This window comes from Eschrichtius robustus, chromosome 10, assembly GCF_028021215.1.
Source record: "Eschrichtius robustus isolate mEscRob2 chromosome 10, mEscRob2.pri, whole genome shotgun sequence".
Lineage (NCBI taxonomy): Eukaryota > Metazoa > Chordata > Mammalia > Artiodactyla > Eschrichtiidae > Eschrichtius > Eschrichtius robustus.
Genome location: NC_090833.1, coordinates 94,407,542 through 94,420,554, shown reverse-complemented (window position 1 = coordinate 94,420,554; position 13,013 = coordinate 94,407,542). Strand labels below are relative to the sequence as shown.

Genomic DNA, 13,013 nt, shown 5'->3' with positions numbered 1-13,013 from the left:
ATAGTTAGTTTTTAAATAATAGTGATAGCTGTCACTTACTGTGGTTACTCATCAACTGATTTAAATCACAAACAACCCAGAGCCCTCCCATTCACATTGGGCACATTGGGCTCAGGGAGCTCTAGGTCACATAACCCCAAGTGGCAACTGGTATCTAGCAAGACAAGCCATGGGAGCTTGGGGTATTGGGTCCTGACAGCACTGGGTCTCTGCACTGGTTTACAGTCTCTCAGGCACTGACAGCGACCTTCTATAGCCCAGATCTGGTCCCACAGGGACCACATGGGGGCATGCAAAGCTTATACAACTGATGCCGCCATGACACGATACCTCGAAATCGATGTGTACGTAAATGTACAGGGAAAGAGAACAAATCTATACAAATGAAGTCACAAAGTGGAGAAAAATTAAGTTAGTCTTCTCTCCTAATAGGACTTTTAAATATCCATTTAAAAATGTCAGTAATGACATGCAAAAACAATGAAGCAATATTCAGTGTACACATACATATTTACACTTATACATACAAATAAGAATACATACTTACAGAAGTGTAGTCAGTATAAAAAGGAAAAAAGGTAAGTTGCTGTCCCTAAGATAAGATCTCATTATTGTAAAAACCCTATGTTAGTATATGCAGTAAAAAATAAGGTGTTTGAATATTCACCAATCTTTTGAAAACAGTTGTCTCTCTAGAGGTGGGATCACGGGGGAGTTCCTATATTGTATTTTCTAATGTTTGAATTCTATAACTGTGTATTGAAATGGTAATTAGAAAGAAGATACAAAATAACTGAAAACTGAAAATTAGCAACCTCAGATCAGACTCAAATTCTAAAAGCCAATAAATATATGAAAATAATATAAACACCTCCACAAGAATTCAACTGTAATTCTTAATTCAACCAAAACAGAATTACAAAGATTTGACAAAGACCAGGAAAGAAGAAAAGAGAAACAAGAATACAGCCTGAGGTTTGGTTTGGTTTTGTTTTTTACATTTTAACCAATAATAGAGAAAGAAGTATATGTTGATGATACTCTAAGAAAAGGAATAGGAAAAAAAAGTTATTTTGTTAGAAGGCAGCACATTCCTTTCTTATTTTACTTCAAAATAATTGTCCTGGAATAGCTGCCCAGGCACCGGCCTATGTCCTTTGACACACAAAGAACCACAGCAAGAGCAGCAGGCTGCGTTTCTACAGAAACGAAGCCACCAAGGAGACTCGGGACAGCTTTAGCCCTGGCCCGGACACCCCGACTCACCATAGCTGTATGCAGGGGGCCTCTCGTAGCCTAAGACTCCTTGTCTGGCACAGACCTGCAAACCCTGCAGGGACACGTGCTGACTTCAAGAGAACAACAACCCAGGAAGTCCATTCCAGCAGTGTGATGGGAAAGACACCTGAACACTCCCAGCTGAAGAGACTAAAATGCCAGGTAAGGTATTAAAAAAAGGGAGGGAGATAAAGGACAGGGCCTGCCGAATGCATACATACACACATACAGCAAAGGTGCCACCATCTGAACCTGAAGACCAGCCAAGAGGCACTTTCACACCTCGCAACTCCTCCACAGGACACCTTAGCACGTACTTCCTTTCACATCAGGACATTCTTTGGAGTGGCTCCACGGTATTCCCCATAAGGAATGTCTCTATTGTCTGCATTTGGGGCATACACACATCTTTTGCTCTTAAATGCTCCCCCACACCCACCTTTGCACACAGATGGTGCAAACCCTCCCAGGAGGAAGATCCACAGCCCTCAGACACCTGTGGGTCATGGTGACCACAGAGACCGAGGACCTGCCAGGAGAGCCTAAACCTCGTGTCCCACCCACTCCACCGATGTCCCCCACGGAACTTTATCTTTAAAAACCAGTGTTTGCCAATTTCATAGGTTAAAGAAAGGTACCTTGTTACGTTTTAAGTTGCATGCCTTTGATTTTTTTTTTAGTGAGAGTGAACAACATTCTTTCGTGTTATTGACCATCTGTGTTTCCTCTGTGAACTGCATGTTTATATTCTTTGCCATATAAAGCAGTTATCTTTTTAACTTGTAGGAAGCTGGGTGGTTTTTTGGGGGGAGGGGCTTATTTGGGGGGGTATTTTGGGGAGGCTTATTCTGTAACAGGCCCCATTACCCGTCAGCACCATCCTTTAAAAAAAATGCTACTGCTTTTCCACTGGGGAAATGAGGTCATTTATTTTGTGATCTCCCACATTCAGGATTATTTCCCGGTACTGCGGGGAATATGGTGGAAGGAGTGCAAATGCCTGAGGGAACTGAACAGGAAAGGGCACACCCAGCCAGGGCCGGTGCAGGCCTCCCTCCTCTCTATTGTACAAGTCGGTGTCTTAGGGTAGGGCAATTAAAAATGCTTCTACAGTCAATCTGCAGAAGGTGGTATGACCAGAGGCACTTCAGTTCAACTGTGCAGTAGTTTCCCCAGCCAAATGGCCTGGCCACCCAGACACCTGCCCATCCCCAGGACAAAGAGCACCCAGATTGGAGCAAATTCATTTCCAAAGAAACACTGGGATCTTTCTAGCCCCAGGACCATTCCAAGCAAACACTGTGGATGTTTCCCATCACTCTTAGAACAGAATTCAGAATGTACGCCACCCAGCCTCCACCTCACTCGACACCGCAGCCACACTGGCTTCCCCTTCCTCCACCCCGCACTCGTCCAGCTCTCTCCCCGCTCCGTCACAGCTCGAATCCTGCCTCTCAGGAAGCAATCCCTCCTCCAGACCAACTTGTCTGGTGTCTGCCTTGCATACTCACCACTTGGGTTATCTGTTCGTTTGTCTACTCACTTCTCTGCAGGCCTCCATCAGCACGCCATGTCTGTGCTGTCTGCCACTATGCTCACCGGTAGATGGCAAGTGCTCAGGTGTTGCTTGGCTAAATGAATGGATGATTTCTTTCCCTTAAGACCATCCTGAGAGCACAGTGCAGATCCAGGAGTCCCAATTTCAGTCCAAACCAAAGGTAAACCAAATCCTGACTTACTGCCCCTACTTAGTTTCTGAACTAGGAGGGCAATTCTCTGTCCTATGCACGGCCTCAAAAGTGTACACACATAACTTCAACCGGAATCCTCACCCTGAAGTCGTGAACACTACCCTTCTTAGCATCCTGCCACAAGTAAGGGATGCCCATAATCAGATCCTACTCTGCCTGGCTTATGATCCTGAAGCCTCTGGTACAAGCTCCCTGTCCCCTTTTCCTTCCCTCCTCCCTCTCAATTTTAACACACCTATCTCTTATTTGTTATAATAAATGGAAAAACAGATTCAAGGAAATGAAAACATTGCTAAGCCACGTAACTTGATCCAGGCTTAGCAATCTTTCAATTCCAGATTGTGGATGTGCTCTGCCTTTTTTACCACATTTCACACCACGAGAGGGTGAGATGCCCATGCCATCCCCACATATGGAGTTCACCTTCCAGAGGCGCCTCCAGAAAAACACAGTAAAAATGCCCCGAGTTGGGGGTATAGACAGTTAAGTGCCACAGAGCTCAGAGGTAGGAGAAATGACTAAGATTGAGGAAAAGCTCCAGGGAAGGCAACATGGATCAGAACCTTTGGGAACAGGGCAGAGTTGAGTATGCACAAGAAAAGGGAGGGGCTCTCATGCAATCTTATCCACTCAAGTTCAACTCATATCCTAACAGGGCAGCTTGCCAAATTAAGCAGGCAACTCACATCATCTCCGCATCCCTACCCGAAGGAACAGGATCACCACTGGACCTCCCCAGACCAGGGCCTCTCCTGGCTCACAACGCTCATCACCTGCACAGGACTCCAAGCCACAAACAGTGGCTTTGCGTCTTATTTCTACCTGTGTTTCAGAGTCTAGAAAGAATGTTTCTTACTAAAATGAACCTGCCTATAGATATCTTGGTCTTGCTGACATGAGTCAATTATTAAAAGAAAACTCAGAGTTCCTTAGTGAGTGAAAGGGCTCCTGAGACATCTATCAGCTGTTCTCATACTTCTCTCTGCTGAAGAGTCACATGGTCTCATTTACACTTGCAGATTTCTAAGCCCCAACACAGCAATTCTCATTCAGTAGGTCTTAAATATAGTATCTTTCTAGAAGGTTAATTTAAAAGTTTGAACGCTAAATTACAACTTTTTCCTTCATTTTAGAATTTTAGGATTGCACATACAACAAGTAAATATTTATGCATTTTATGCTTCTCTGTTTCACAACAGCACACATCCCTGGCTGGCAGCAAACTCCTCAGTAACTGCCGCCCAAGGTCAGCAGACTTAGTGCCCATTTTACAGATGGAGAAAAAGAGGACAAAAGAGGAAGAATCTCTGGCTTCAGGTGACACACCCATAGAATTTGCAGGAAGACTGGAAACTGTGTCTCAGAATTTCTTACAGCAGAAACTGACAGAGCAATAACTAGCCCTGGGCATCTACTGTGAATCAGAGTTCAAACCGAGGAAAAGGAGATGCAGATGTAAAGAAAAGAAAGACTCTTCCTTTCTTCTTTCTTTTTTTGAATCAGGTTTCTTAGAAACATAAGATTATGTAAGGGGAGGAGGAGGACTGTGAATTTTAAGACTTTCTCGATCAGATTCTAACAAATTTAAGTATTTGAAAATGCATTTATTCAGGGACACACATTGTTTAAAATACTCCTTCTACAGGGAGAATTCCAACCTGGGTCTGGCAGCTTTCCATGGTTTTGGTTGGGTGAACAGTGTTATTTCAAGAACAGTCCTATGAGCTGCTGAGTTGGGGTTCAAGTTGCTGAATTCAGAAGGAAAGGAAATTCTGATTCCCCTTCAATCCAGGAGCCAAGAGACTGAAAGCCACAGGAGTCTAACTTAAAATGCTTTCTGGGGGTGGGACTAGGGGAATCACAGCCCAAAAGAGAGTAAGGGTCAGGCAGAACTTGACCAGATAACTTAACCACGTTTGGTGGTCACACAAACTAATTTTCCTAAAATTCCACCCAAAAAGAGCGGGGTGGGGGGTGGGGGACGCCAAGGCTTTGGTCTGGCATAGTACAGATTTTCAACCTTGGAAGCCTCAAGGAAACATCTAACCTTTTCTTTCGGTCTGAGGAGTCTTGGTCCAAGCACAGAGTAACTGTCACCTACCTATAACAAACAGCATACTTGAGCACAACCATCGGTGCCACGGGCTGGCCAGCCAGAAGGCGGCTTCCCTGGAGACTACAAGCTACTTAAGAAGCTGCTACAGTTCCCGGAAGCACCAACTACTCCGTACACCACTCACTTTGCAGCTCCTCCACTGCCTTCATCATTGTCTGAAGATGATGACGTAGAAGAACCAGGAAAGTATGCTGAGTCCACGTGATTGGGACTGCCGCTTGGAGCTGGGTTGATCGGGGAGGACCGTTCATACAGTGGGGTATGCTTTCCTTCATGAGGAATGTTACTGTAGTTCTGCTCAGTCAGATTCTTTCCGCTGGTTTCCAAGGTGAGAGCCGGCTCAGCGAGGCTGTATGGGTGTGGACCCTGGCCCGGAGCACCTGGGCTGGGCACCTGGGGGGCCTGAAACAGAGGGTATGGATCACACATGCATACACACTGCCTGCATGGCCCGGAACACATTAGCATAACCCGGCCTTGGCTAAGTTTTAATTCAACAAACACTGTGAAGCAGGTGCTTCACATATCATGAGTTTAAGAAATTATTTTAGCATTCATTAAGATTTGATGCATATGCAGCTTTCAAGGCAGCTGTCCCGCACCAAGGCTGGGCAGACCAGCTGAGGAAGGAAAGGAAAGGCCTTACCACAGGCTTTGCTTGCAGAGAGGTCTGTGGAATGTTGAGCATCTGGGGGGGGACATACGGTGGCACTATCCCAGGCATTCCAAACGGATTTGGTCTGGCTGTTTCATCAATATGGAAAGAAAACAATAAAACAACTGTGAGCAGAAGAACATTCCCCATGACACAGCAGTGGCCGGCACACTTCTCCATCTGTCTTGCACCTCCTCAGGTGCCAGCACACCACTGGCCCCACTTCCCAGAAACCTTTAGAAATTCATGTTTAACATTAAAAATACTTAATCTTATGATGACCAGTTTTATACACTGGGGCTAGAATTCTAACTTTCAAGAGTTTTCAATTAATGCCTGATGGTGTTTTTGCTTTTGTTCATGTCCTTGAATGCCTGGCTTGTCTCTGTCTTTAACTTAACAGGTGTTCTTATTCTCTCTCTGCTCACTGCTGACAAAGCTGGAAGCCCTGTAGTACTCTAAGCACTAAAGGAACAAAAGAAGGACACAGCACTTCCCCTTCCATACGTGAAACAATGGAATTTTTCTATTTAAACTAAAATTAGGTTTGTAGCTACTAGCACACTTTTAAATATAAAAAGTGAAGTGTGGTAGTCACTGCCTATACTTTTGGTTTGTTTTCATCGTTAAGGAAACCATGATCAGGTTACACATGCATTATACATGCACTGCAGGGTCAGTAAAACTTGGGATTCTGTGCTCCCTTAGAAAATGACTTTATAAAACCTGTTCTGATGTATGCTGGCATTTGTTCTTCATTATCCTTGTGCTAACTTCTAACAGTGAAGCACAGAATGGAAGCCACGTAGAGAAGCGGCCCCAAACACAACATCAGGCAGGAGTGGGTCTCATGTCAGCTTAAAGACATGACATAAAGCAATCAACTCGGCCCAAGGTTCAGAAACCTCCGTATCCACAACACTCAGTCTCCTTGCGGGCCTGAGGAGAGGTGGGGGTCAGCACAAGCAAGGCCAGTAGGGCAATGCCCCCAGCATGCGGTGATGGGGGATGAGTGTGGCCTTCATGTCAAAGACACTTCAAAATATCATGATTTACTAATGTGATAAAAATGAGGAGACTCTTCAGGGCTTTGTTCACTTGCTGAACAGTTAGGTGTGGCGTGCCTGAGAGGACAGGCTGCGAGGGCCAGCCCAGGGCTACTACAAGACCCGGGGGTGTCGTCAGGACTCAGACTGCAGGAGACAGAGAAAACACACCCAGTGAGAACATACAACAGACCCTACTGGTGCCCCCACGGCCACACTGTCTCTTCCTTAGGTTTCTTTTAAAAACAGAACAAAACCAAGCCTAGAGCTACCTCAACGCGAATGTCATTTATCAGGAAGAGTGCTTTTCTAACCTCAAAACCTGAGGGACATCAGGTGAGAAACACACAACCCATAAACCACTACCAACTTGGCAAGAAAAATAAACACACATTTAATTTAACTAAAAAAAATAATAAAGTGCCCCAAACCCTCCCTCTCATTCTCTGAAAGGAAACTCCCACTGATGCCTAACCTGAGGCTCCCTGAGCCAATCCAGTCCTGGGCCGCAAGGACACTGGGAGCACTGAGGTTTGGGCCGTTGCTCACTTCTTACTAACCCACAAGACTCATGAGCCTCAGAAGCCATGATCTGTTGGAAGATCCCATCTCCAAGCGCCTGGTGCTCAAGTTGGAAATGCCATAGCCCTCTGATCTCAACTCGCATGAACAGAAAGCTTGGCCCAGCTTCCACTTTCCACTGAACAGAGATGGCTGCGGGACAAATAGCTGGGAATGGTGACGCTGGCACATGTGCATGTGGGGCTGGTGTCCCATCTACACACTTGTCCACACGCTCACATACACACAAATGTTCACCACACAGACACACATGCACATTCGCCTGCACTTGCACACACAAGGAGACACTCTTGATCAAACAGTAAGTCCATGAGTTACGAACCTCCGAGTGTGAGACAGGTGATGCCGTTAACTGTTAAAGTCCCTTCTCAGGTGATTCTGAATTTTAGCCAGATTTTGGGTGAAAGAGTATTATGAAATCCACTCAAGCTCTAATGCTGTAACTTAAATCACTGTAAAAAGTCTAGTATACAATCCCTTGTAGCTGACCTGCCATACTTAACTTCAGAGTAATAAGAATGAGAGACTGGACTCTTCAATTATGCAGCAGCATTCAAGTGAAGATGAACATTTATGTTTCACTCTATTTTTGGCCATTATATGCTACAAAATTCCTGAAAGCACAAACTTTCCTTAAAAAAAAAACAAACAAAAATAAAAACAAAAAGAAAGAAACCCCTCAAAACAAAAACACACACAAAACTATAACTTAAAAGCAAAGATTTCCAAGGAAAGAACATTTTCTAAAATCGTATTTCAATCACTGACCTCAAATAAACCTTTGAGAACCCACAGGACTAGTTACTATTCTATCATAACCTAGTCTATTAAGTGAATTAATTTGTCTACATTTCTCTGATGGCTGCAGAAATGCCTAATAAGCGAGGGCCTGCCTCTGCATACTGCATGCCTTCTTATAAATCAGTTCTTGTTCTCAGTGCCCTAGTGCAGCTAAGCAGAGTCATTGTCTGTCTTCTGTGTGACAAGGACATCTTTCTCAGAATTGACACCAGTTCACAGAGTGGAGATTAACACCACCAGTTTCTCATTCTCTTCCTTTCACAAATACTTACTAAGAGAGGTAGGCCTTTGTTAGAAAAGTATGCAGAATGAAGACAGACGAAAGGGAAAAAAGTATTTAATTAGTATTTGAAAAATATTTTCATAATTAAAAAATATTTAAATATTAAAGGCTTTGAGAATAAGAGAAAGAAAGCATGCATTGCAGCCCTTACAGCTGTGCTTAGTTAGCTGTGAACTCTCATAGATAAGACACTCTGTGCCGTATCCACTCCCTTGAATTACTTACTGTGCCTGTATGAAGCTAACCAGCTTTTCTCTAAATTAAAATAAGATTAAAAGAAGGAATGGTGTTAACCAAAAACTCTACTGAGAACTAGTCACCCCTACCCCAACCTAACAAATATTCATCTATTACTGGGCATGTTACTGTGAAGATGTTACATTAAACAAACAATAGTAACAAAGTAATATTTTTTTAATTCTACAATTTAGATGGGTGCTGATGCATGATTTTCAAGTGTTACACAAAAAACATAGCTTTGAAAATTTAAAGAATAAATAAACCAATATATTCCCTACCACCAACACTAGTTTTCAATGCTTGCAAAAAAACAATGCAAAATTTCCAAACTATGTTAACCATGTTGACATATTTACTCAATACCAACATTCTACAGAACTTAAGGTACAAAGTTAGATGAAGGGGAATTTTACGTAATTTGTTTTCATCCTCTCCCAAACGAATAGCTTCCGAAGGCAAGCTGGGGTGGGGGACAGTGGGAACCAACAGGACACTGGTGTGGCCTATGAAGCCTGGTAGGCCGGGCATAGCCAAGGAGGCATGGGGCTTTTGGGAAGGAGGAGACAGAAATCATCCCAGCTCTTAGAGGACTGAACCTTGTCAGTTTCTACAGAGTACCAACTCCCAAGAGCTCAGAGCTGGGGCAGCTGATGCCTACCTGGAGCCACAGTGCTGGCAAGGCCCCACAGGAAGAGTCAGAGGCCACTGTCCAGGAGAGAAGCCCTCACAATGGAAGGCTAAGTATAGGGCAAATTAAAGTAAGATCATGAATAAAGCAAGCAGGCACCTGAAAGAATTATGAGCAATGAAAAAACTTAACCTAGGGAAGCACATTTCAGGTTAATATATCAATAAATAAGACTTTTCTGAGAACTAGAGCTGTTCAACAATGACAAGGGCTGCTTTGACTGCTTGACTGTTGGTGTAGGAATATACCATGGTCAGGAGGTATCCTGGTGCTTACACAGCATCCCTGGTTATCCAAATCTCTTCTGTCCTTGAGTTTGGATAGCACGTGTGTGGACCTCAAAGGATACAGCATTATTCAAATCCACGTGATACCTGAGTCTTGAAGAGCAAGAGTCTGAATAGTGAGAAACTTATCCCAAATTTTATCCAAATCTATTAAATTCCTGAGTTCACTTAATCAGGTTTGAATCGTAGGCGTTAAACAGCAAAAGAAAAGAACTCTTAAATCTCATTCAGCCACCTACATGGTTTTATAAGTCTATGGTAAATCAAGACAAAGCAGTTTCTGTCCATCTGTGAATTCTAAAAAGCACAACCTAAAAGAAAAGTCTAAAGGCCTTTATTTGGAAGTCACTGATAAACTGAACTAGCAGTCCCCTTCTGTCACTGAATACTGAGAAGCCACCAACAGACCTGATGACAAGCTGTGCCCATCTCAGGAAGACACACCTTGCAGTCTTTTAAACCAGACAGCAACCGAAAGGAGATGTATTTTCAGTTCTTCTAAAATGACTAACTTTCAGGTTTTTAAAAAAAATGACCTTTCAAAAACCCGTAAGACCAGACAGCCTATAGCACTGCATACCACATCAACTGAAATGAACTGACTAAAAACTGAATGAAAGGTCACAGGAACAGACTGAGAGAATCCACTGATCCACATAGGAATCAAGGAGAAAGAATAAGTGGACTTCCTGTTTAACGTGATAGCATCTTAGCTTCTCTTTGGCAGCACCTGTTCTGTCAGACCCCTCGGGGCTTGACATCGATGCCATTTGCATTAGCTTTAAAAAGATAAAAATTGAAAAAGATGAACATGCACACATCTCAAAAACAGCAAGTACAGAATGACAGGTACAATACAGCATTTAATTAAAAATCAAAACACTATGATTTATTATTCCATACGAGGTAAGGAACTATAAAAACCATTAGAGGGGGACAGACATGACTTTTAGAACAGCCTAATGTATTTCTTTAAAGACATTTGTTAAACCTGTTTAGTGGGTACCCGAATGCTCATGATATTATCCTTTGTATTTTTCAGTTATATTTAAAGCTTTCCATAATAAGAAAATTTAAGCAAAAACCTTGGAAAGAGTGGGTTTAGTAATCAAAACTTTAAGAATGAATATTATATAACTTGCCAAATTTCAAAAACTTATTAGTAGAGTAGAGCAACAGTATAATATCATCTACTTGGTGACAAAAAATTTTTAAACTGATCATTGTAACAGTAGAAAAACTGAAAATATTCTAGTGATGACCACAGAACATGGTTAAGTAGATTACAGCACATCCCCACTGTGGAACATTAGACAAGCTTTAAAAATACTAAGGCAAAAAAAAACAAAAACAAAACTAAGGCAAACCTTTGTGAAGTTACAGGGAAGCTCCAAAGGCACACTGTTCGGTGGGAACAGGGCAAGTTGCCTTATAGTATGCACGGTCAGTCCCACTATGGGTCCTGCGGCCTGGCTACAGCCAGCACTTGCAGCAGGCCTGTGTCACCCCTGCATAGTGAGCCTGGGCGCATGGACGATGGCAGGTGGACGAGGTCCTGAGGGCCATGTCACCTGGCATAGGGTAGCAGTGACGCTGAGGAGTTCAACAGTTCGAGCCACAGGAGCAGCGCGGGCAGCGTTCCGATCTCTCTCACTTCTGCTCCCCGGGCACATGTGCACATGCCATCGCCCTCTATTCTGGGCAGGTCACGTTATGGACTCTGCATGACCTCTGTGTCCCACAGTGGACCCGAATGAGTGACCTTGGGTCCTGGAGACCTAACAGCCTCTTCTCATCAGCTGAGGAAGCCCAGCAGATGCCACATCCTTCTTCACAGACTGTGTCTTCATGTTCAGGGGGGACATTTCCTGACCATCCCCTCTCATGCTGGGAGTGTGTGTTGTTGGGGAGGTAGAGATGTATTTTCAAAAAGACTGTCAACACAACCTAGAAGCCCAGCAACAATCAATAGAACAGTTTGGTGAGCACTGTGCAGACTGTGTAGCCTCAGGGACCCACCTTCTCAAGACACCAGAAAGTGATGCCTTCCAGTAAGGCCATGGCTCAGAATGAGGGCCCACTGACTGGTCCTTGCTTCTCCCTTACACTTGAAGATGCACCTTTCTGAGCCCTGGTCCCAAGAGCTGTGGTCCAGGAGCACCAACTACGGAGTCTAATTGTTCCTGTTAAGACAGTAGGCATTTACGTTCTCTTGTAGATGGGTCACCAGCAGTTGGCACTGAAGTTTGCCATCTGGCATTTTGTGAATCAGGATCCTCTGACCCAGTCAGGTAGAACGTGGCCAGCCTTGGGGGCCTGTCAGGACACAGGCTGATGCAGGCCCCTGACCTGGGCAAGCCCGTCCAGATAAAACACCCATGGGGCCTCTCTGCCAGCACCTAGGAAGTTTCTATAGCCAGAGGTCCTTTCTTTGTGGTCACTATGTAGAATTTGTTCTTTGCTTTAGTGGTGACAGCTCCTATTTCAATATGGTTCTCTTTGCACAATTCTCTATTATTTGTTCATGGTGGCCTGCTGCCCTGAGGGCTCCCTTGGTCCCCACCAGACCCTTACTCCTCTGTGCTCCGAGGGACCAGGGGTCACTATTACCTCCAACCTTCCATCTCCCTTCATAGTCCCCTCTCAGCTTTCATCATCAACCTAAAAGTTTAAGCATGTTCAAACTTCCCTCCCATTTCAAGCCCCACCCTTTATGGAAGCAATTGGAGGTGGATTTGGAGGACTGGTGCTGGCCACCTATCCCACCCTCTTCCATATTTTACAGCACAGAAGAAGCTGCAAAGCTAAAAAACTATTTTTCCTAGGACCCCTTGCATCTCGTTGAGGATCACGCAGGCGCCCGCACCTGCAAGGGGTCTGGGAGCTGCGAGTGCCACAGAAGCCTCCTCCTCACCTCTGCTGACAACTGTTCTTGCCACGACTCCTATTCTGGCTGCTGCACTGCTCTCCCTGTGCCCCCAGCTCCACCTCCTTTCCCTGATCTGAGGTACACCATCTCAAGACCTCCATACAGAGTGCGCTCCACAGAAAACCTCCCCAGGGCATCCGACCTACTTCCGCTGCTCCAATTAGTACTCAGGGTACACACACAATAAAGAAAAGCAAGGGGACCATTAATACAAAATTCAGGGTGCTGGAGTACAGGGGAACGTGACCAGGAAGAGACAGGGATAGGGCTCTGATACTAGTAATATTCCACTGAAGTTTGTTTTATTTACTGTACAAGTATACTGTGTGTATGATAGTTTCAAAATAATTTAAGTTT

The 13,013-nt window shown here is 44.2% G+C and overlaps 1 protein-coding gene across 1 annotated transcript in view; it reads right to left on the bottom strand.

The window, feature by feature from the left end:
* FAM120A (family with sequence similarity 120 member A) overlaps positions 1 to 13,013 on the bottom strand; it is a 103,197-nt gene that overhangs the window by 47,326 nt on the left and 42,858 nt on the right. Inside the window, exons 6-7 of the mRNA XM_068551832.1 lie at positions 5,792 to 5,889; positions 5,270 to 5,547 (exon numbers count right to left, since the gene is read on the bottom strand). Of these exons, the coding sequence (XP_068407933.1) occupies positions 5,270 to 5,547; positions 5,792 to 5,889 (376 nt within the window). The remainder of the gene's footprint in view (positions 1 to 5,269; positions 5,548 to 5,791; positions 5,890 to 13,013) is intronic.